The sequence below is a fragment of the Lissotriton vulgaris genome, chromosome 4_1 (assembly GCF_964263255.1).
Source record: "Lissotriton vulgaris chromosome 4_1, aLisVul1.2, whole genome shotgun sequence".
Classification (NCBI taxonomy): Eukaryota; Metazoa; Chordata; class Amphibia; order Caudata; family Salamandridae; genus Lissotriton; species Lissotriton vulgaris.
The window spans coordinates 2,072,246,085-2,072,271,814 of NC_141691.1; the positions used below are offsets into that span (position 1 = coordinate 2,072,246,085).

General features: G+C 47.3%; 1 protein-coding gene across 4 annotated transcripts in view; it reads right to left on the bottom strand.

Annotated features, from left to right (window-relative positions):
- Positions 1–25,730, bottom strand: part of SLC52A2 (solute carrier family 52 member 2) — a 155,889-nt gene that overhangs the window by 41,377 nt on the left and 88,782 nt on the right. For 3 of the 4 annotated variants that reach the window (XM_086966502.1, XM_086966504.1, XM_086966500.1), the window contains exons 2-4: positions 11,468–11,558; positions 4,164–4,303; positions 137–1,001 (exon numbers count right to left, since the gene is read on the bottom strand). In XM_086966502.1, coding sequence (XP_086822628.1) covers positions 137–1,001; positions 4,164–4,293 — 995 coding nt within the window. In that variant the 5' untranslated portion in view covers positions 4,294–4,303; positions 11,468–11,558. Of the gene's footprint in view, positions 1–136; positions 1,002–4,163; positions 4,304–11,467; positions 11,559–20,069; positions 20,192–25,730 lie in introns of those variants that run through there. The other variant, XM_086966501.1, reaches the window with a different exon arrangement.

Here is a 25,730-nt window from a genome sequence, read left to right on the forward strand (position 1 = left end):
CTATGTCCAACACCAGGGGTGATCAGGTCACGTACCTGCTCTGTTCTAGCTCATTGATATTCACATTGCAAGTCTTGTCAGAACTGAACCTCCTAATTCCTCATCCCTAGCCAGTGTCCTTTGTCAGAGCACCTACCTGCACATCACAAACATGGCTAGGAAGCAAGCCATAGGGTTGGCAATGTTGCTGAGCACCGCTGACAGATGGTAGGCCATCCTTCCGTAGGGCAGGCAGGAATAGCTCTGCACAGAGGGCAGCACGCCGTTGGTAAGCGCATTCGACAAAGCCAGTAGCCCCAACAAGTAAATATTCCTCCCTGTCCAAAAGCTACTAGAGGCAGGCACTGGTGGCTTTTTGGCGATCTCCATGTCATCTCCTGAAGGTGTGCCGTTCTCCTGGAGAGGGTAGGAGTCCTCTGATGCAATACTGTCTCCTGTAGACTGTCTCCTGCTTTGGTTAGAAGCCTGGCCTCGACGCTGCCACTGGACGAGGCATATGAAGGACAGCATAGATATACCCAGCAAGGCGGAGAGGAATCCAAAGAACCCATCGGCTGAGAAACTCTCTGGAAAATAGTACGGCTCTGTGGTGTTGCCAAAGCTGTTGTTTCTGCACTCTAGCTGGCCAATGCCCTGTCCGAGTGCCACCACACACGGGAAGAGAGCACTGAGTCCCTGTCCAATGAAGAATGTGCGGATGTAGAGTTGCGGAAACTGGTACATGAAAGGCAGGAAGGTGACATTGGAGGTGCAGCAGAAGAAAGCCAGGATGAAGGCGAGCAGCAGATAGGGCAGGCTGTGGAGTTCTCCCCCGATCCGGACCTGCCATTGCCAGAAGGCAGCCAGGAAGGCAGCAGCCACCACACTCAGCCCCTGGATGGCATAGATTAGATAACGCTCCTTGAACTTCCCAGGGGCAAATCGATGGGCAAGGGTGATGGCGATGGGGCCAAGGTTCCCAAATGCGATGAGGACTGAAAGGTACGCTGGCAGGTTCCACCCTAAGAGGAAGAGAAGCAGCAGAAACACAGATTTACTTCTTCGGAGAGGAATACAAATACCTTCAATACATCAGATATTAGAAAGCAGAGGTGAGTGGCGCAACAACTGAAGACATCCTCAGCAGTGGGACTCCACCATCGGACCACCACAGACCTCCAGCTGCCCTCTCGGGATCTTATGAAGTGCTTGAAGCCTGAGGGAAATTGATCATCACTTCCACACCTGCATTTCGTTTTATTAATGATCAGTAGTGGTGATCTAATAAGATGGTTCTGTCTACAGAGAAGCCCTCTAAGCGGATCTTGCGACCTCTCTGCTAACACCTACAGAGCTCATTTGGGATGCTTCAGCCAATTAATAAGGAATCTTAGTTCAGTCAAAGGGCCCCCAGACACTGCATTACTCAACATTCCTTCTCTCTTGATCCATGTGGCAAGGGGTTACATGTGCCAGGAGCACAATGCAAACATTTTTCAACGGTTTGTTAACATGTGGTGGGAAGCCCAATAAAATGCGCACCAGCAGACCCTTCTCCCCGATGCATTAAGGTAGATGCACCACATTGTTAGAATCACTTCAGCTCCATCAGACGAAACACATGTATCCAGACATTCACAACACTGGCTGCGCCAACAATTGCAACAACTAAAGTGACTATTATAATGCACTGCATTTACCATCATGCACCCGGGTGAAAAAGTGTGCTCTCCTCCCCCTTCCTCCCAGGACCGGTTAGGCCCTTGTTATTGGCTCATTAGCCAGGTATGACAGTGTGCCCAGAAAATGGTACCAGGCTCCCTGTGCCACTGGAGCCAAGCTATACCCTGCATAAGAGCCCTAATAAGGACGAATTAAGTCCTGGGTTGCTGGTGTTCCGGTTCAGGGAGGACCGGTCCTGGCAGTTCAAGCTGGACTATTGCCATGGGGAGCAGTGTCAAGACTGATTTGCATATGGCTGGGTCTAAACTGGCATGGCATGGGAGGGAGAAAAACAATGGATTTAGACCCAGATCTCTGTACTGATGGTGAGTGTTTGACACTGTTCAGCATTCCATCCATCAAATATTCTTTTTGCAGATGGGTGTTGGCCAGCAATGAGGTCTTGGACGCCCATAGAGGGTTGTTTGCAGGGTTTGGCCACAGGCCAGGCCTTGCGGTCAACCCCACACTGACATGCATTGCGCGAAAGAGGCCTAATTAAGTATTGAAATAAAATATTACTTTACTCTAAAAAAACATTAGAATTCACACGCAAAAAAGGTTTAAGTGACAATATAGTTATGTATAGTTCTAATATCTTACTTTACATAAAAAAAACAAATTTACTGAAAAACAAAGGTTAAAGTGACGTTAGTTACGTGAAAATGTCAGTTAAAATGTTACATTTTAAACAAAAAAAACTGCGAAATTCACCAGTTATTGTTAACTTAAGTAACTATAACTTGTACAGTCACCATGCACTGCTTATTTTCTTACATATTACATTACTCATGACATGTTGTATGACATCATTCACAACATCACTGATGACAATTCGAATGAAATCATTGATAACACTGTGCAGGGCGGGGGCGCGAGTCATAGTTACTTCAGTTAAGTAATAACTGGTTAAGTAATAACTGGTGACATTTAGCTTTTTACTTTAGTTTAAAATGCAAAATTTTAACTGACATTTTCACCTAACTAGTGTTTGCAAAAATTGGGGTACCCCTGACCAGATTTCCTAAATCAGGGTCTAAATGACATATGTGTAAACCTTTGGATTTTCAAATATAAACACCCAGATACTGTTCATTTATCAAAAATATACTTTTATTTATTTGTACACCAGAATTTTTTTGTTCATTTATTTTCTTCTTTTTTTAAAAAGATGAAATGCAGTACGGCTTCATCATGTCTAGTACAAACCTTTAACCTTTGTTTATTCCAGTATGTATATACAATAACCTTTCAGGCACAGAGTGACACATAAATTATGCATATAAGAACTAGATCACTCTGGGTAGTTCTGAAGTTTGGGTGGAAAGCATCTCCTGTATAGAGCACCCTCAACACCAGAGGCACTCTAGATTTGCTCACCTCCAATGTCTGCTTTTCTACTAAAGTCTTTAAGCATATACAGGGACGATATCTGGGTAGACTACAGACATCGACCCACCAGTTTATTTAAAATGCAAGATGACATCCCATAATGTTAGAGAGATCTCTCAGACTTCGGCTAACGTGAGATGACATCTCATAACCTTATAAAAATCTGCCACAGTATGCATAACGTGAGACTGCATTTATCGCAGAGTATAACGTGACATCTGATAATATTGCAGACATGTGACAATGTACGGAACCCATAAGATGGTGTCAGAGTATTCCATATGTCTGTCGGAGTACCTACAACACACCGGATAAGCCCTTTCATGACGTTATAGACATCACTCACAGCGACATGACATTTAATCACATTAAAGACATCTTTCTCGGTATATAGCATAATATGCCATCGGATCATATTACAGGCATCGGTTAGTTTAAATAGCAGGTAAAAACTGCTCATAGTATTACTGACAACTGTTGGTATATTTTCTAAATGAAAACGTATCCCATGGACTTAAAGGCATTTCTCAGAGTGTATATAATATAACATAACATAACATGTGTATTTGTAAAGCGCACGTTCGCCACTACGGGCATCTTGGCACTGAATAACAGAGGTTTATTGTATGACTTGGTTAATTTTTGTGATATCCGTCATTGTATAAACATCAAATGAGAGGACATTTGAGAAGCCTGAGAAATAAGTATATGACAATACACAACATCTGATTAAGGTACATACATGAGTTTGTAAAACCAGGGAACCTCTGATACCATTACAGATATGTCTGAGTATACGCAAGACACATTTTCTATCTGTTTTCAGAGTCTTTCAAATTAAAAACATCAGGAGATGATAAGCCACAATAACCTGTATATTTTGAATACTGCCTGTAGGACGCCTACTGCCTTAGGGCCATCTCACACTGCACCTTGTAACATATTACCAACTAGGGATGAATTCTCCTACAACGTTAGACATCTCCAGCATGGTCCACTGAGTGATGCTCAGGCGGCGTGACATCTTACGTCCCTATAGACCACAAGCATGGGCTAGAGGGAGATCTCACCTTCTGGAAGTTCTCGAACCACCACTGGCAGCTCCACCCACAAGCCATTCACCCCTGCCCAGGAGCCCATCCCGAACAGCGCCACCAGAAGGTGGGTGACCAGGTCACTGCCAGAGATCGAAGCCGCCATCTTTGGGGACCTGAAGAATATAAAACACAGAATAGGAGAGATGGCTACAGAATGTGACATTGATTTCAGTATCTTAGAAATGTTAAGCCACAGCATTGTTGTTCTGATGCTACCGAGAACAGGTTTTCTGTCTATGCAGACCATGAAGCCAGATCTCGCACAGCAAAAGGCAGCCACGTCAAGGAGAAACTGAACCTGGAACTTCGCTTTGAGAATTATTCATGCATTTTGAAGGTGATTCAAAGAATGTAAACATTTTCATTTATTTTTTCACAAGCATACGTAAATAGCTACTATTCTAGAAATGCGCATGACGTGGATATATTCTGATCGATTAAATCCATCTCTTAGGAATCAATAAACTAAACTCACCCACCTAAGGGTTAGATTTTGGATCATAAACAGAACATCTCTTTGATCAAACATTTTTGTTTCCTATAATATTGGTTAGATATTTACCTATAGTGTTAGGACGAAATACCAAGAATTTGTTAATAACATATGTTAAAAGTGCCCCAATATTGCTGGTACTCCTAACCGCAGCGCAGACTGGGCAAATTCTGTGCCCATGAGGACTCGGTGGGCATTGGGCACAAATCCCTACTGCATTACCGAGCAGGCACGATGTGTGGCCTTCGACTGTGCCCTGAGGCAAGGGATCAACGCTGGGTTAGTGGCCGCGTGCTAAAGATAGAGACACCTGGGGATCCAATAGAGATGAACAGTGAACACAATATAGTGACCACTTCACTGACGTGCTTAAGCTCTGATCGCATTGTGCCTTTAGGCCAGAGAGGATGGATCTGAGACAGAGACCTGTTCCACGTGCCTGCTCTACCAGGGACTGAGAACCAGCTCTGCTAACGGGTGGAAGCTCCGACAAGGAAGCAAAATATAATCTGTTTCACAGGCTAAAAGAGGGTGTGGCCAATGTATTACTCAAGAGGTTTAAAGAGGTCATCTGCTCCCCCAAATAGACAAGAAAGCCTGGTGTGTGAAACTGACAGTCCCAATCCTGAGCATAACTTGCACCTTGAGAACCCGTTATGCCCCAATCTCCAGGAATCATCCATTTTGGAAGGACATACAAGAACTAGCCTGAGAATCACAAAAAAAGAAAAAGTAAATATAATTGGAGACTGTTCACCTGTGTAGAACCTATAACCGACAGGAACTCAACTGCTTAATAAAATGCCAAGAAATCCTGAAAGCCCTCAGGACTAAAATTCAGAATGAAAGTTACCGTATGGTAAAGGCACAAATTCAAACACGTCCCACATACCCATCTCATGCCAGTAATGACCAAGGTCACAACCCACAAATAAAGCAAAGCCTTTCACTGCACCAAACCGAATGGCCATGCAAATCCTTCTGGTGTGATAAAGGGAGCAAAGTAATATAGGAGGACCTGGGACTTGTGGATAAACAGGGATTTAATACAACAGACACTACTTTTGTTTCATCTGCAGCAGCGATACAGAGCTTGGCGATCGCAATGAAGAATAGAAGAACTACAACAACCTGACACAATAAGTACTCAAAGGTGTTGACTCTACAACAGGTGGCAGTGAACAGAAACTGAACCCCACGCACACATTCACAATAGACTCAGGGTTAACCACCTTGAACTGTACCGCCCCGAGGACAGTAACAAATGAGGAAAAGACCTCTTACATCTTCCAATTTCGCCTCCATCTAACAATATTTTTTCATCTTACAAAGACCCATATAGAGCCAGGACTGGTTGATGCTGCTAAAGCAACAAGCCCTTGACCGAGCAAATGCTTTTATCTTGCCAAAGCTTCAACCAAATTAGGAGAGAATGGCTATCACCACAATTCTTACACATTACTCATTAAAAGAAGTGTTTGCTTATACAATGAAGCCAAGGTACCAACTCTTCAGCTCTAAAACATAAATGTGGTATATTCTGATGAAACCTGGCAAATAGCATCAGGCTATAAGACCCTTCTCGCAACATCTTTTGTATAATATGAGGTGGAATTCTGCCTGCCACAAGCAGTTAGAATTGAGAATACCAGCTGATGACCCCCAAAGCCAGCTATAGACAGTAGAAGGCCCTCTCCCCTCACTTTCCTTTAATAGGGCAATAAAAGCCTGAAACCACAAAAAATGAGGTCAGCACACCAGTCAACCCAGGCACAGGTGTTCAGCTTCCAATTTCCACCACTGAGTATCAAAACATTGCAATGTTTTGGTTTTTGGGATGGTGCATGATTCTGAACATTGTTCTAGTAGAACAAAGAAAGGTCTCTAAAATACTGAAATGCAAAGCATCTAAGCAGGGTCTTCTTGGGCATGCCTCTTAACTTTGGAACTCTTCCCCCTCCTCCTCACAGTCCCAACTAAGCACTGCAGCCATCCTTCTAAGGCCTCCAGCAGCACTCAAACAGCCAGGCAAGCCCAGACTCCAGGCGAGACATTCAGTTTTAATTGCGTTGTAATTGAGTCTTTACTTGGTTCACACAAAGCTATTTAAATTTGGGTAGCATTGAACTATTTGCCATCCAGTAGTTGTTAAGTGAGATAGAGAAGATTTAATCGTCGTCTCTACTCCTACATTGTTCAGTGTTGCATGATTACATTTTCTGTTGGCCACATTATGACACCATCTTTGTTAGCGCTCTAGTCCCTCTTGTTGATTCTGGACCGGAATGGATACTTAAGAGGGCGGTAAGCATGTCCATGCCACCACCAGGCTGAAGGCAGGCCGGTCTGAGCTGGTCTGGTACCAGACTGCAACTGGTGGCCAGGTGTGTTGCCCTTTCCCAAAGAAATCGATGGGTGACCCAAATCTTTAACTTCTATAACAATTTGAGACCTGGCTACATTTAAGTGTGGTCTTTCCGTTGAAGTGACAAATATTTTGAATCAACTTGGTGTGGCTACTCCATATGCTGATCATGCTTCCCCTCAACCAACGGCCAATGAAATTGGTGAGATATTGAATAGGGACTGTAGGAAAGTAGCCCTTTTTGACAATCTAACCCCTATTTTTTGCATGGTAACTGATCTGATTTCGACTGACCTGCACTGGGTTCCTGCTAACCAGGTCCCCAGTGCCAGAGCTCTTTCCAAAACTGTACAACTGTTTCCCCCAATTGGCAAAACCTTTGGCACCCTTTCTAAGTCCCTAGTAAATAGTACCGCTGGTACCTAGGAACGGAGGTATTAAAGAGTGTCCCTAAGGGCAGCAGCACAAATTGTGCCACCCTAAGGGACCCCTCACCAAGCACATGTAGGACTTCTATCGCAGGCTGTGTGTCTTGGTGCCAACAAAATTGAACACACAACATGCCACATATCCCTGTGTGCCATGTCCCCTAACACTGCATATGATATTTTAAGTCACCCCTACATCTCGTAGTGGCAAACCCACACTGATTCCAGTGATGAACTTAACAATCATGAACCCAGAGGGCACCTTAGAGGGGCCCCAGAAATCCTACCAGCCTCTGGTGTGCTCCCTGACCGGCCTCTGCCAGTATGCTCCCCGAGACACTGTTCTGACCTCCTGGTGTGACAGTCTCTGCTCTCAGGAGGCTCAAAACAAAAGCCTGCCAAGGAAGAGTGTGTAAAATCTCTCCCACCGGTTGACCTGCTGATTAGCCTTGCCAGGCAGGCAAGTTTCAAAGAACTGCCACCTTTGTATTGCAAGTTTGGCTTCCCTCACAGGAGAGGATGCAGACCCCTTTGTCCAGGACCCCCTTGGCCCCTGGACAGGTAGGAAAATTAGCTAGTCAGGTAGGCGTGCCACTTCCAGGCTGATACCACTAGTACATGGGCTACTAGGAGGTGGACACGATTTTTCAGAAATAGCCATCTTTATGATGGCATACTTAAGAATGTTGGGACAGGGTTATGTCCACTTCACACAGGAAATGGTCATATTGGGGCGTAGTGACCCCAAGGGTCAGTAGCTCATTTCCTACTACCCTACAGTTCTGCACTCCCCTAAAGCTCCTAAATCCAATATTTTGTTTTTGAAAACAGATTTTATTTGCCGCATGATAGGAACACATCAAGTAATCCTCTGACATCCAGAGGCAATCACCCTAAATCCAATATTTAGGGGAGCCCCTGGCACCAGAGAAGCAGATCCTGATGACCTAAGAAGAGATAGAACATCAATGAGCTGCAAAAGCAGAACGGAGAGAAGCAGGGGCAGACCTGGTACCAGCCCCGCTGGCCTGTCTGCAAACCTCATCAAAAACTGCACCAAAGTCGACTCGTCTTGCAGCTGTTGACTCCAGAGCCTTGGGAGGACTGCCTGCCTTTGAAAAAGACCCAAGACTTCCCATGAAAAGACCTGTTTCCATGCATCCTGTATAAACTTCAAAGCAAAGACTCTGAACCCTCCAGAAGCGCCCAAACCCAACACATAAAGCAACCACTGCACCAGACGCTCCTACCCGAGTTGAAGTGGGCCGATGGTATCAGAAAGGTCCCATAGCCCTTCAGAGCTCGAGACCTTCGTGGTTTCACCCCACATGGAGTTCCCAATGCCACCTTCAGCCTTTGCACACAGGCCCAAGCGACCATGACTGTGTCCGGTAACAAAACCCAATCCCTAGATTCAACTCTGCATCTATCACCCCCCAGGCCTTAGAGAAGAGGATCCCAGGTGTAGCTGCATCTCCAAGCATCGCAAGACTTGATCCCCCCTCCCCCCGTTGGTTCAACCCGACTGGCCTTCCAGCTAGAGCCTGCAGTCTCTTTTCCCAGCGTCCGATCTCCCAAAAAATCTATTGGGTTCCCGATTCGGTTTTGCACCCTGCACCCGGCCGCTGGTGCTGTACTGCTGGTGCTTCCTTGGACCTTGCTCACCACTCACCTTATCTGCTGGAAATTAGGTTCCGTAAGTCACCATACATTACCTGTTTGCAGAATTTTTTCTTCTTTCCATAGGATAACATTACAGAACTCAAAAATTGCACTGTATCCACTTTTTGAAGTGAAAACTATTTATATTTAAGAAAGTATTTACTTGAACAATTTTTCTCTGATGCCTAGACTTATATAGAGATTATTGGTAATTTTATAAATTGGTGTGGATCTCCTTCTTGAGTCGTGTTGCCATTTATTGATCATTGTGTGCATTTACAAATGTCTTGCACTCCTCTCTGTTAAGCCTAAGTCTGCTTGATCACACTACCCCCTAATAGAGCATGTTGGGATCGCATCGCAAGCCCCTGTACAGTTATATGGGAAGCCCTGGACTCTTTACATGGTATATCAGGTTCTTGATATGTCATATAAAGAGCCAGCTTCCTACAGGGACAGCCACGACCAACGATGGCAGGGCTGTCAAGGGATTTTAATTAATGAATGCTCGGTCGCTAGCAATTGGCACAATAAACATGACTTTGGGCTTGATTTAGAGTTTGGCTTATGTTTGCTCTTTCACAAATGTGACGGATAGCCAGTTTCGGACTGAGCAACGAGTCTGCTGTACTTTAAATCAGGCCCTTCATTTTGAATCCAGGACTTGAATTGTTTCCATCAGAAGAGGGCTGAATAACAATAGTAGTTGAATTAAATTTGGATATCAAATAATTTAAGCCAGAAACAGAGGACACATGTGGTAGCAGCAAAGCATTATTTGCCAAACAACATTTCAGGTGCATGAAAGTGTTTGAGGACTTTAACCCCTCCCACGCTCATGCTCAGCTCGTCATGAGCCACAATTCTCGTGTGCGCATGACGAGCTGAGCTCATCATGACTGTTAGAACGCTCGCACGCTGGGCAAATTACCCTGCTGTGCGAGCGTTCTAATTAAACAGGAGCTCGTCATGAGCACACGACCACCGTGGCTCATGACGAGCTGAGCTCGTCATGAGGACCGGGAGCTGTGCGCGCCTCCCCCCCCCCCCCCCCCAGCACGGGAGGGGAATGACCCCAGCAGCCAAGGGGTTAATCCTGATTTCATGCTTGAAGATGGTGGACTCTTCCAAAATTGTTTGGCATCTTCATGTTTGTTACAGAGTTCCTTTACTTTCACCAGATGCCATACCAGATCATATCAGTTCTTAATGAAGATGGATTGCAGGTAGAAGGCAGCCTATGTCCTGTAGCTTAATGAAGGTAGACTGTAGCTAGAAAGTACCCAGAGTCTTGTAGCTAAATGTAGGGAGAAGGTAGTCTGTGTCTGTAGCTTAATGTAGGAAGACTGTAGGTAGAAGGCAGCCTGTGTCCTGTGGCTTAATGTAGGAACACTGTAGGTAGAAGGTAGTTTAAGTCCTGTAGCTTAATGTAGGTAGACTGTAGCTAGAGAGTAGCCGGAGTTTTATAGCTTAATGTCGGTAGAAGGCAGCCTGTGTCCTGTGCCCTAATGTAGGTAGATGCAGCTAGAAGGTAGGTTATGTCATGCTGCTTAATGTAGGAAGACTGTAGGTGAAAGGCAGCCTGTGTCCTGTATCTTAATGTAGGTAGAAGGCAGACTGAGTCCTGCAGCTTACTAGACATTGACCCTTCCAGCCACGATCCACACCATCTGGAGAGAGACTCATCGCGAGTACTCCGCCCGCTCATTAGACAGCTGGCTTGTGTTCTGAAGTTGCAGGTTAAGTGGATTACAATAAAATACCAAAAAAATAGTTACCCTATTCTAGCCAGGTGTGCTGTATTGTTTGCAAACATTCACTGACACAGTCATGTAGCCACCCAATCGCTGCTCTTCATCACCTCCTCTCTCAGCTCGCCTCATTTATCCTACGACCTGGGATAGAAGTACTATAAGTAGACACCATTTTTCAGTTTCTGTAAAGAATATTTTGTGGAAGAGCCCTCCTCCTTTTGAATTATTAGCTCAAGATCTAACTTGCAGTGTCCCATATTCTGAACTAAGATTCCTCTCAAATGCTTCGTTATTATTGTTTTTAAATTAAAGGTAGGTTATCCAAGGACACAACTCCCATCTTTAGAATAGTCATTCAAAACGCTTTTGCTGGTAGGGCAAAATGTGCAGCACATACACAAACTCATAGTGTTACCCCACATTTCTTCCATGTAAAAGTCAAGAGCACGCTTTGTAACCGCTTAGCAGGCCCTGGGACGGTCTAACAAAAGCACCAAGGTGTCCTAGCTTGGGTAAGGGCACTCTAGAATAAAACCAAGTATGACCTACAACTAAGGTTATCCGGCATTGCTCACCTGTCGCCGGGCAGAGTCGTGGGGGACTTCTCCCTGGGATGTTCCAATGGGTGGACTCTTTCCACGTCCAGTTTCTGCCTCTGCAGCGACTCTAAGAAAGAGAGAAGGTTGGTAAGTCAAGTTTTACATCCCAAACACAGTAACTCCCCAAAGACCCCACAAACTGCCCAAGACAAGCGAAACCCATTCCCTTATGAGGTCTTGAAACTTCTTTCCTAGAATAGGCTCCTTTAGTAGGTTTTTTTAGCAAAATGGAATTAGAAGTAAACAATCTGTCTTATTCTTTTGTTGAAGTGGTTAATTTCCTCTACCTCTAGTTTTGAGCCTTTCCTCCTCTCTAATGTACAGAACAATGAGTTTTGTCTTCAGTTTGAACTTTACAGAGTTTTGAACAGTTCCTCAATGAATGGGGAACCCTTGGACACACAAAACGAAGGATGTTTCTCTATTACTGTAGGGAACACAAGAGTGGCATGAGTAGGAAATCTCCTAAACTCCAACTTACTGTTACAATATACCTTGTTTTCACTTGAAATAAATATTCTGCTTGGTCACTCTCAAGCTGACAAGCCAGTCCACACTGTCTCTCTCCACCTTATGGACTAAGTGGGCATTTTTTGTGTCTTAAGTCCAATAGAAAGTCTGCTCACACTGTCTTAAGCCTGAAGTATGCCTCCTATGGGCTGCTGCTCTGTAGTCCCTGGAGCTTACGAAGGATGTCCGTGCTCTCAAATCTTACTCCAGTCTTTTCATACTGCTGTCTTCGAGTCGTTGCCACCCTGAAGAGTCTTTCCTCTCTGTCCCTTTAGCTCACAAAGGAAGGCGGTTCGCTTTCTCTAGCTCAACTTGGGGATCTTGTTACATTGTCCCTTCTGCTTACAGCTTCATCAGCTTTCTTCTCTACCAGGAAATCTCTTCAGCTAAAGGTTATATTCAGCCTCTTCCTTTATGGTAACTTCCACTACTTTCTTTTTCAATACAGTGTGATCAGCTTAGTTGTCTTCTCAGCTGATGCCAACATGTTTGTTTTTGTCTGTGTGAAAAACAGCTTTCCACTCCACTTCTGAAGGAGAGTTGTAAAGCTAATGTACTGTCCGATAACATTCCTTTTGTATACAGGACCAAAGAGGTGTCACCCGTACTCTGGAGTGAGGTACCAGAGTGAGGATGTGGGGGGGGGGGGGACGACTCAGAGTGTGGACATGCCAGAAGCTCTGCGTGAGGGAATGACTGGTGCAAACAAGTGAAAGGAGCAGCCAAAACTCTCTCCCATTGCAAGGCAAAGTTTTGAAAGCCAACATAGGGTGGTGAATACCAGAGGGATGTCAGCACACTGGTACTCTAAATGTCTTTCTGAAAATAAACAATCCATCTGCAAACAGTAAAGAAAATGAAAGAAAAACACAACTCCAGATGACCTCATGATACTGAAGTCCCTCTGACAACAGACTAACATCTCGTCACAGCCAAAGCCAAGCACTACACCATCATCAATGAAGCCACCAACAGAAGCAGAACACTTTTCAAGAGAATCAAGCATGACACCAACCCCCTGCCAAACCCATCTATTCCTCACTCCATACAAAAAGTGCTGTCATCAACTTGTTCTTCAGTAAAAAGTACTGAATATTCAACATATCTACAGCATCAAGCCTGGTTAATGTCTTAAGGCTGTCGCTTCTCGTAAATACCCACAATGGTCCTTCAAAGTATTATATCTTGCCGATCTCACTTAAATACTCAACTGCCTCAAAGCCACTTTCTAAGAGGATGGTGTCTTACTGTCCTTCATCAAAGCTCTCTTAGGACACTCTCTCACCCCTACCCATCATTGTGAATGCTTTCTTTACTCAATTTATATTCCAATCTGTTGTGGAGTGCTTCAGGGTTCCATCCGGTCTCACCTTTAAAGGGATCTGCATAGAACTATACTCGCCGATAAAAATATCAAGATTGGTGAGTGGCCAAGATGGTAGTCGTCCCTCCGTGAGCTCCCCAGTAGAGGCTCCGTCATCATCCTTTCTGCTGGCGTGCTCCTGGACACCCGGCGCGACAGTTCAACATTATAATACCTGTGGAGCCCCGATTGTTGCCTAAACTGGGTGACTGCAGTCACCGTAGCAGCCAACGGCGAAGCACCAGCACAACCCCGCTTTGGACCAGTGAACAGGATAACCAAGACTACATGGTGCCTGCGTGCTGGTGGCCGCACCCGGCTTTGACATCCTGGAAGCTCGAGGAGGAGCCCGCTGTGACTGCTTTCTGCCTCCGCCCTTGGAAGTTCCATCGGCCCCAAGGTGAGTATGGGGGCACTGGGAGTCCTGGTGGGGTACAGGGAGCTGGCCCTGCTACTGAGGTGTACTGGGCATTTGGGGCCCTGAGGACAAGCACCCCACTGTCTTTTGCTGCCTCCCTCCTCTTGGGCCGGGGGAAGTGCTGGTCCGATAGAGATGGAGCCTGGTAGTGTGGCACCACCGAGGGGCTTATGTGGAGGGCCTGCCTGCACATGCTGCTGGGACCGCAGGCAGGTCCCTGCACATATGGATCTGTGGCCCCTACCTTATCTGGAGTGTGCCTGGTTAACCCTACGGATTGAGGCCCTGTTGCCCACATGGAGTCCCTGTGGGGATGCCCGACATGTGCTAACGATGAAGGGCTGTAGGGACGCCGAGCTGCTGTCAGCTGTCAGTGGGGGTGTTTACCACAGGGCAGATAACCCCAAACAAAGGCTCAGATGCGGGACCATCGACACCACGAGCTCCTTGCGGGGAGGAGCTCCACGGTCTGCGGGTCCATCTACTCAGGGGATCAATGCTGGGTGACGGACTGAATGAAGAATGAGAGAGCCCAATGAGATTGTGTGACTTGCCTCACCAGCATCCCGATATCCTAACGGAGGAGTTCTACTCCGGAGGGGTGCCCTAAATGTACCGGCCCCAGTAATATTACTGACTTGTCTGTTCTGTTCTTGTTGGGGTGACAAATTCTTCTTAGGTGGCAGTGTGGGGAGGGCGGGAGTTGGGGTGATTATTCTGGGAGGGCGTTGGTCACAGTTCAAACAGCAGTGCAGACGGGGATCCTGACAAATCGTTACCCTATTCTAATGTGCAGTTGGAGAGGGGGGGATCACCAGATGAGGTCTGCCGCAGAGGAGCCCAGGGAGATCCAGGCAATTGGAAATCATTCTCTACACGTCCGATGCCTCACGCTATGGTGGTACGTAAAATCATGACATGGAACGTTAATGACCGAATTAAGCGCAGTGTTGGGATTTGCGAGACACCAGTCACTTGACGTCCTGCTGTTACAGGAGACACATCTTCTGGGCACTCAATGTCCATTCCTGGCACAATATGGCTACGAGAAGGCATACCATGCCGGATACCCTAGGTAAGTGGTTCTTAACCTTTTGTCTGCTGTGTACCCCCACTGACCATTACTAGAATGCCAGGACCCCCATGGAGTTATTATTGAACGCTGGGGCACCTTGGCATAAGCAATTTCTATGCTTTGACCTTCAAAACAATACACAAAAATACAAAGACAAGTATACAACAATCAAAAGTTCAATTATTAAAATATTTTGTTTAATTCAAAATCAAACTATGGAAAAGATTAAACATTTTCAATTTCGCTTCTTTATTTGTATATACTTTATTAATTTTAATATATTCATTTTATTATTATTTAATTTGGTTACATAGTTACAGACCCCCCCCGAGCAGGGCTCGAGGACCACCAGGGATCCTCCGACCAGAGTGTAAGAATCACTGCTCTAGGAGCTCCCAGGGTGTGGCATCCTAATTCACTAAAGTTTACCTATAGTGGTCTCTCGTGGTATGCCCAAACCGCATGGCAGGTATGTCATGGTGGAAAGGGTGATTGCAGGCCATGCGTTTAACCTGGTTTGTGAGTACGTACCGCCACAGATGCCCATGGCTCATACGTGTAATGCATACATCCCCTCAGAACCTGAGGATTCTACCTTCTGCTCTGCATCAAAGCAGAGGGCAAAAGAGCGAGGTCGTTCCCCCTTACTGGCCCGACTGTGCCCAAGTGCCTCTTTTTTGAAGCTTACCTATGTCCATGTCCCAAGTGAGTGCCAGCCTCCTGGTGGCAGCGAGGTTGAAGGGAATTCATATACCCCCTTTGCTTTAGGAACAGACTGCGAGGGTAGTTGCTGCCCAGCACAGAGTCCCTCCAATCTCCTTACTCAACTTGCAATGGAGGTGACTAGGAATGGGGGTGGCATGGGTGGTGGGCATCCTGCCCGCCACAACCCCAATCTCCCTTCCACGCTGCCCTGCCAGTGTCGCTTCTGGACATAGGGTGGTATTTATTGAAGGCAGATCATGCTGCGATTAGTTAACTTTGATCAGTGTCCAGGGGTGGGGGCTCTTGAGCTCCTGCTGCTCCCGGGTGGATACCTACGCAGCATGACGTAAAAGGCATTGTGTTACTTCATGCTTTTTTTCTTTGAACATAAGCCCTTGTGCTGCATAATTAAATACTTATAAGGTCCCAAAGGCGAAACCTATTGGCTATGCCAATGCTTGTTTAGGGGTGGGGGTTCGGGGTAGTTTTTAAGGGTGGGGGTTCGGGGTAGTTTTTAAGGGTGGGGGTTCGGGATAGTTTTTAGGGGGTGGGAGGGTTTGGGTTAGTTTTTAGGGGGTGGGAGGGTTCGGGTCGTTTTTAGGGGATGAGGTTTTGGGAAACATTTTAGAGGGAAGTTCGGGGTATTTTTTAAAGGGATTGTTTTTAGGGCTGAGGAAGGGAGAGGGGGGTAATATTTAGGGATTAGGGGAGGGCGGGTTGTATATAGGGCTCAGGGAGATGGTAATATTAGCTACGCATAGCCGCTTACCATGCATGCCTTTACAGGGCATGCGTGGTAAAGCAATTCATGGTTAAGACGCAGTGGTTATAGAGACCGGGTTTTTAAGGTAGGCGTTGTAGAGAAACTCGTTGTTCCGACATACAACCCCTGCTATGGTTTTGGCTAACAGACTCCTTAAGGTCATTCACAAGCTGATTCACTTGGATCTATGTGGCTTTATTGCTCAGCGTAGTACACAATACTGCATCTGCAGGGTACAAGCATATAGGCTATGGCACATTGACTGCGGCTCACTGACCCAACGCCTTCCTACTTATTGATGTTGAAAAAGCATTTGATTCCCTGATTGGGACTTCCTGTGGGACACCCTATGGGCTTCGCTTTGTGTCATATGTGCGGGCACTGTACCCAGGCCTGGCTGAACAGGTGCATTTGATGGGGGGCCTAGGGGTGACAGATTTGCATTATTAGGGCTCTAAGCTGTGGTCCCTAACGACTGGCTTCATGGAGGTGGAGACGACCTGGCCTTCAACGTGGAACTAATGTCTATGAGCTGGCATACCATTGTGGATAGGCTGTGCCCCATGACCTCCCTGACCCCAGCAGAACTGTGTTCCTGGTGTGGAGATCAGCATTGCGCTGAACCGGATGGGCGGACACGATCACGGTTCAGACTCCCCTTTGGAGGGGTAATGGTTGGGCCAATGGACTAACTTGGTTTGGCCCCTAGGACCTTCTGGGTATCTCCAGACCAGGAGACGTCGGTGGGGAGAACACATGCGGTTCTTTCAGGACCTGCAGCCGGATTTCAACCTACATCGGTCCTAATTCTATAGGTTCCTACAACTCTGTCATGCACTGGTTTTCCACTGAGAGTCTATCGGGAAGGCTCCCAAGTTCAGCCCCCTGGTGGTCAAATTGCTTATGGGTCTCCTGGGACAGGGTAGCATTTAATCTATTTGCGCTTCATTGACATTTATTCACCAGGCCCCCATGGCACCCCGCGAATTGGCGATATAATCTAGGTTCTATCTGATTCAGTTGAATTTCTTGCACGCTACTCATCTGAAACCGCTGAAGCTTTGGTGGACAGGTGGGCCGGCGTTGGTCGTCCATATGCTCCTGGTGTGGAGCAGAGGAGGCTGATTTCTTCCATGTGGTCTGGCCTGCCAGGCGATTAGGAGATACCAGCCTCGATTTTTAATGCATTATCTTGACTGCTGAGTCAGCCTATTGACATATCTTCCCACACTGCACTTTTTGGCTTGATGGACGATATGGGGGGCAGCAGGAGCAAACATGTGCTTGCGGGCCTGGGGTCTCTGGTCGGCAAAAGGGACATAACCAGACTGTGGAACTCAGTGAACCCTCCTGTGGTAGCGGTGAAGTGCACAGCTATGGACTGGTGCGCAAAACTGGGGAACCAGCCTATGCTGCACAAGGGTACCCCCACGAACACAAGAAGACGAAGGAAATGGTGCGAATACCAGAGATTACAAAGTACATTATGTTAACTGCTCATGTGATTGTCAGTCTGCAATTGTAACGCCTCATTTGCACTGTATGGTTTATGGTCTGTTTAGCGTTCTTCATAAAATCAATAAACACTGGTTTATTAAATAAAAAAGTATCAAGATTATCAAGATTCACCAATACGCCGATGATACACAAGTCTACTTGAAAGTCTCTTCTGCTCTAGATATCCAACACCTCAAACACTGCTTGCACATCACCCAGACCTGGATGTCCAGCGCCTGCCTGAAGCTCAACCCAACCAAGACAAAGGACAAAATTCCAGGTATTTCCCAACAACAACAAACAAGAAACAGTACTAACCTGGCTCAACGACAAACTTTGACGGCTTTGAACCCCAACTTTAACTGAATGTTAAGTCACTTGGATTCACCCGGGAAACCAACATCACCCTCAAGGAACATAATGGCAAAAAATGAAGACGGCTTGGAACCAGCTCTCTCTTCTAAACAAAGTCAGCTTCTTTCAGACGAGGCTTCGGAACTGGAGTCCAAGCACTCGTTCTCTCGCATCCGGATGGTGGTAACACCCTGACCCATGGTCACCCAGGCTCCACACCGACACCCCTTAAGGGCTTCCTACCTGCTGCAGCACATCTCACTCAGGGGCTGAAGACAAATATCATCAAATTACCCTCATGTTGATGGAACTCCATTGGCTCCCATTGCCAATCCACACCATGTTCAAAACCAGCCGTATCACTTACGAAGCCGCCAGCTCTGGTGGGTCACAGTCCAACCGGCAGAGGACACCAAGAGACTACAGACTAAGAGGTGCAAAAAAGAAAGAACAAGACAGCAGCCTTCTCCATCTATGCACCCAGGATCTGGAACAACATCCCTGTATCCATCAGGACTGACCCAATGCTGCTCATATTTAGGAAAGAGTGGACGTCTCCCCTCTTTAAAGAACACTAGATCACAATAAATTCACAGTCCACAAACCAGCTACCTCTCCTATACCTTGTTGGCGTTATACTTCTCTTTACCTTGTAAAGCGTGCCCCAATGCCTTTGTGCTAGGCTTGTGCTATAGAAATCTCATATGCATACATACATGCCAAACCAGGGCTGCCCTTGAGGTGTTGCTGAGCAAACGCATGCAAGTACGTTGCCTCAGCAAAGAAATAGAAGTGCGAGCAAACACATGAAGGGAGAAGGTTCATGAGCCAACAAAGGAAGGGAGGAACTGGTTGGTTGTCTGAGCCAATACATGCAGGTCGCTGCCCAGGCGAGGGGTGCTGAGATTGATGCAAGATTCTGTGCAGTAAAATAGAATGCTTCCTGACCTGGTCACAATCAACAGCCAGCAGTGGTTGTAGGACTCTTTGGACAAAGGCACCCCATCTCACTGGACATCCATATCCGCTCCTGGGGACAAGATGTCCTTGTGGCTACGGAGCAGCCCTTGAAACCAGAGACCTGGGTTCTAACCCTTGCTCTGGCTCAGGACCAAACAGTTTGTCTGAGCAAATGACATCTTCCCCCTGGGCCTGACACTGTAAATCTGTATATTGAAAGGTACTCACAAATGCCTTGGTTTGTGGAATGAAAATGTTAAGAAATACACCATTTGCTTCCACCTCTAATCAATGCCACCATTCTTGCACGCAAGAACTAACATAGCGCATTAGTACAGCATTTCTAGTTAGTAATACTTTCAAATATACTCTACATGTGTGAAAGGAACATTTGAACCCTATAACTGAGCAATAATCTCCGTCCAAGCGGCGCCAACACACCTAGTAAAAAACGACTGATCTGGCACCCACTAACCTGGTACAACACATGGCACCAAACAGCCTCACACTAGCTGGGACACAGGGATATCACCCATGATCATATCCTTCAAGAGACATGCATGGGAGTCAATTGAGCTATAATTTCCTTGATTCTGGAGTGCGGTTAGAGAGCTTCTGAATTATATATATATATATATACACATATACACATATACATGTACACACAGAGAGAGAGATATATATATACATATATAAATATATAGACCAACCACTGCCATAGTGAAGTGTGTATTTACTATTCTAATTCCAGCATGCCTAGCTAGGGGTAGATTATACAGTGGACCAAAACAAATTTAAACAGCACTTTATTTCTTTTATGCACAAATAAAAGCCACCAGGGGGAAAGGTCCCCATATTGCCACGTTCCACACAGAATGGGACGCACACGCAGGTGACCCTCCCTCTCATCCAGTCAGGGGGTCAGACACTCACCTGGCTCACCACCTTCCTCCTTCAGAAGCAACCACTGCCACAGAAATGATCCCAGGGTGCAAGCAGACTGTAGCTCCTTTGGCAGCTCAGCCCTCTAGACGCAGTTGCATAACAGGCAGCAAAGTCCACCAGAGGACGGCGTCTGCTGGAGCCAAGCCTATCCTGCACACTGCACATGTAACCTCTCCTAAGCCACTATCACATCATGCCCACAGAGCATGCAGACGTGCTGGGTCAGGGAGGGCACACCTTACCCAGTGAACCTAGATCACTTGCAACACACTCACTCATGCCATATGCCAGGCCCAAACAACACACTGCCTTCAGATCTAGACTGGGCACGAGACAGGTGCTCTGCCCTCAGCCGTAACTCAGTCAGGCACAGCATTATGCTTCGGGTGTACACCTGGGCAGGTGTAACAGACTGCCCTCAGCTGTATACCTGGGCAAAGTACAGCATTCAACCTTCAACCCTATACCTGGGCCAGATAAAACGCACTGCCTTCAGCTGAACACCTGGGCCAGGTACTACATACTACCTTCAGATGTATACTCAGTAAGATACAGTGCTCTGCCCTCAGCCGTAACCCAGAGTCCGGCACAGCATTATGCTTCGGGTGTACACCTGGGCAGGTGTAACAGACTGCCTTCATCTGAATACCTGGGCAAAGTACAGCATTCAACCTTCAACCCTATACCTGGGCCAGATAAAACGCACTGCCTTCAGCTGAACACCTGGGCCAGGTACTACATACTACCTTCAGATGTATACTCAGTAAGATACAGTGCTCTGCCCTCAGCCGTAACCCAGAGCCAGGCACAGCATTATGCTTTCAGGTGTACACCTCGGCCAGGTACAACAGACTGCCTTCATCTGTATACCTGGGTCAGGTATAATATACTATTTTCAGGCGTGTACCTGGGCCAAAATACAGCATTCAACCTTCAACCCTATACCCGGGCCAGATAAAACACTGCCTACGGTTGAGCACCGGAGCCAAGTACAACATGCGGTCTTCAACCATTTACCTGGCCCACGTACAGCACACTGCCTTCAGATGTACATCTGAACCAGGTATAATACACTGGTTTCAGCCGTACACCTGGGCAAAGTACGGCATTCAACCTTCAGCCTAACACCAGAGACTGATTCAATGCATGGCTTTCAGATGTGTGCATGCACCAGGTACAACACTCTGCCTTCACCTGTAGACGTGGCTCAGGTTCGCCCCCCTGTCTTCATCGGTATATATGGGCCTGGTACAGCACACTCCATTCAGTCGCATACCATGGCCAAATACGACAAACTGCCTTCAGCTGTCAATCAGGCCGGTACAGCACTGTACATTCAGTAGTACACGCAGGCCGACTACAGCAATCTGCCTTCAACTGAATACCGGGGCCAGTTACGGCACACTGGCTTCAGCTGCATAGGAGACCAGGTACAGCAATGTGCCTCCAGGTGTACATCTGGGCCAGGTAGGGGACTATGCCTTTAGCTGTGTGCCATGGCCAGTTACAGCACTATGCCTACAGACATACACCTGAGCGAGGAATAGCAGGCTACCTTTAGCTGTACACCTTGGCAAGGCACATCACTGGGCATTCAGCTGTAGACCTGTGACAGGTACAACAATCTGCTATCACCATCACAGCTGAACAAGATACACAACGGCACCTTACACAGTACACCTGAAGCAGATACAACACTTTCAGCCATATACCTGGGCTGGTACAGCGCTGTACAGCTTGGCCACCTTAAGCACTTCTACTTCACCTGCATACCTCGACCAGATACACCACTCTGACTTCAGCTGTATATCTGGGTCAGGTACAGCACACTACCTTCAGCCGCACAGTAAGTCAGATTCAGCACTGTGCCTCCAGGCTGTGTAAAAGGCAAGGTGCAGCACTTTGTCTTCCGTCAAATACTTGAGCCAGGTACAACACTCTGCCTTCACTAGTACTGGTGAACCAGCTACAACACTGCACTCAGCCCTATACCGGGGCAATTTACAACGTGCTTTCAGCCATATGCCCGAGCCAAGTACAGCACTGTGCCTTTAAGCCATATACCTGGGCCAGGTGTACCACGCTACCTTGAGCCTCATACCTAGGAAGGTATCTTCCACGCCATCGCTACCTGCCTTTTAAATAGGACAAAAGCAAGGCCAATGAAACCCTGGAGGTGTCTATTGCCCTTCCCTCTGGAAGACAGGATGCGGGTGCAGGCGCAAGGGTGTCACTCTTCGCAATGTGGCGCAGTCCCAGCAGCCAGGATGCGGGTGAAGGCGGAAAGGTGCAAATCTGGGGCGTAGTCCGAGCAGCCAGGATTTAGGTGCACCATTCGCTCTGGGGCGCAGTCTCAACAGAGAGAATTTGGGTGCAGGTGCAAGGGTGTCGCCCTTTGCTCTGTGAGGTGGTCCCAGCAGAGAGGATTTGGGTGCAGACGCAAGCGTGTCGCCCTTCGCTCTAGGGCGCAGTCTCAACAGAGAGGATTTGGGTGCAGGCGCAAGGGTGTCGCCGTTTCCTCTGTGAGGTAGTCCCAGCAGAGAGGATTTGGGTGCAGACGCAAGGGTGTCGCCCTTCGCTCTAGGGCGCAGTCTCAACAGAGAGGATTCGGGTGCAGGCGCAAGGGTGTCGCCCTTTCCTCTGTGAGGTAGTCCCAGCAGAGAGGATTTGGGTGCAGACGCAAGCGTGTCGCCCTTCGCTCTAGGGCGCAGTCTCAACAGAGAGGATTTGGGTGCAGGCGCAAGGGTGTCGCCGTTTCCTCTGTGAGGTAGTCCCAGCAGAGAGGATTTGGGTACAGACGCAAGCGTGTCGCCCTTCGCTCTAGGGCGCAGTCTCAACAGAGAGGATTCGGGTGCAGGCGCAAGGGTGTCGCCCTTTGCTCTGTGAGGTAGTCCCAGCAGAGAGGATTTGGGTGCAGACGCAAGCGTGTCGCCCTTCGCTCTAGGGCGCAGTCTCAACAGAGAGGATTTGGGTGCAGGCGCAAGGGTGTCGCCGTTTCCTCTGTGAGGTAGTCCCAGCAGAGAGGATTCGGGTGCAGGTGCAAGGGTGTGCTCTGCGAGTTCAGCAACTGCGATTGTGACTGCTTGCCAGACCGGGTGCAGCATTGGGCAATCCCATACCACGTGGTAAAATCCATCGTCTAGCAGTTTACATCGAGGGCACTCAGGGACCAGAGTTAGGAACATGCACTTGATGCGCTAACGGGAGAGGAAGGCATGATGCATGTAATAAAACTGTGTAAATCGGAATCTAGGGTTAGGAGATATGCCCTTCACCTGTTGAACATTCACCGGTAAAGTTAACCAGATATGCCACAATGTCTTTACCAGTACGAGACCTGATGTAGAGACCTGGATATTGTCATGCAATGGTTCATGTACAAACATTCGAAGCATTTTTAAAGTATACGCTAGCTGGTCTCTGCTTTATGAAGTTTCACTGTTTCGTTTCAGGTGTCGATGTGTTTTAGTTTGTAGGTATGTTCGGATATACTGTATTATGTGATGGGGCTGAACAGGCTGGGGGCATTGGCGAGAACTGTACAATGTTCAGGACAGAGGGCAACTAACAGTGAGAGTTTGCAGAATAAGGGTCTTGGAGGAGCTGCACAGCAGTTTTGTGCACTGAGATTTCCTTGCAGTGTCCAATGTCCTTGTGTAGATCCCAGAGTAGTGTTTGCTTAATACCCTCTCAGGCACCCTCATCAGTAGCACAAGGAAGGCCTCAGACTCCCATACTTATGGTCTGAAATAGTTGAGCTGGCCCCTTCTCACTGGGAAGAGTGGGTGAGAGACTGACTTAGCCATGCCAGAATTACAGACACACGGCCAGACACACTTTGTGTATTGCTCTAAGAGAGACGAACAAGTTACTTACCTTTGGTAACGCGCTTTCTGGTGGACACTCTAATTGCACCTTGTGATTATTCCCCAGGTGTCCGACTGGTTCCGGAAACGCTGAGGCAGTACTCCTGCTTGCTGGTAGGTTGTGCTGTGCGACTCTACTCCGACTTTGTCCTGCTCTGGAAATGTCGAGCCTATGTGCGCTGACATCAGTTTATTTTGCAAGCTTGTCTGCCACCTCAGACGCAGAGCACAGAAGCAAATTGGTGTGACCAGTGAGCAGATCTCTAGATTGGGACCTTTTTAGATGGAAAGAGTCCATTCCACAGAAGGTGTACGTGGGGTAGAGGGCAGTGAGAAATCTGCGGTTAGACAATGCACCCACCAGAAAGAGCATTACCAAAGGCAAGTCACTTGTTCTTCTGATGGATACCTGTAATCTAGATTTCTCGCCTTGTGAAGAGATACAAGGGCAGTACACCTCCCAAGATGGAGGGTATGTGGAATGTCTTGGATTAAAAGTCCCTGCAGGCCTAAAAGGACCAGACTATCAAGACAGTAGTGCTTCGTGAACATGTGCACAGATGCCCATGTAGTAGCCTGAACGCAGTGGTGGCAGCCTTGATTCCAGTGGAATCAGCCCGTAACCCTTTAGGGGGCCGTTTCTTATTTAGTGCGTAGCAGATGTTAATGCAGAGGACTATCACAACTATATATGGTTCTTTTCTGCACTGCCTTGCCTTTTTTTGCTGCTGATAAACCCACAAAAGGTGATCTTTCCCTGGTGGTCTCGGATATGACCATTGTAAAAACAGAGGGCTCTTTTGGGATCCAATCGATGCAGTCTTTCTTCCTCTTTCGAGGAACTGGTCAGGGCAAAGAACGCAGGAAGGATGATAGCCTGCCCGACATGGAAAGGTGTTACCACTTTAGGCAGTAATGCAGCTAGAGCCCCAGTTTGCTGGAAAAAATGTTGCACAAGGCAGCCGGATCAAGAGTATCTGCAGCTCGCTCACACCGACGAGCTGCCGTTAATGCGACTAGGAAGGTTGTTTTCAAAGCCAAAATGGATAGGAAACAACTGATATAGGCTCAAAAGGGGTGCACATTAGAAAAGTGAGAACCAAATTCAAGTCACACTGTGGCAACACGAAGGGCTTCGGAGGAAAAATGTGCAGTAAATGTCATCACAGCAGGATTTGAACAAAGGATAATTTGGTAAACGCAAAAAAGATGAAAGAGCCGACAAATAACCTTTAAAAGTGCCCAGTGCAAGTCCTTGCCGGGTCAAAGATAAGACTAACAAAAACGCAGCCCGCAGTTTGGGCTGTAATAGGTCCATCTGGAGGTTGATGCACCAATCCACAAACTTGTGCCAGCACCCGGAGTACGCCAACTTTATGGAAGGGCGTCTAGCTGCCAAATTAACATCACCAACCTTGGGAGGGAGATCAAATGGAATCAATGCATCTCTTCAGTCTCCACGCATGAAGGTGCAGGTTACGTACGTCCGAGTGCCAGACCCTGCCCTTCTTCTACGACAGAAGCTCCTCCCATAGCTGCAGCTTGATCGTAGCAGAGATGGTCCTTCCCAGGAGTTCTGGATACTATACTCTGCTGGCCCAGCCGGAGCGACTATGAATACTTAGGCCACTTTGCTCCTAGTCTTCTTTAGAACTCAAGCTAGGAGGGGAAGGGGCGGGAAGGTGTGCAGCAGTCCCAAGCTCCACTGTAGTCTCGGAGAGAGAGCTGTCTTGGGAACTCCAGCACACAAAATTGTTGACATTGCGTGTTCTCAGCTGTAGCG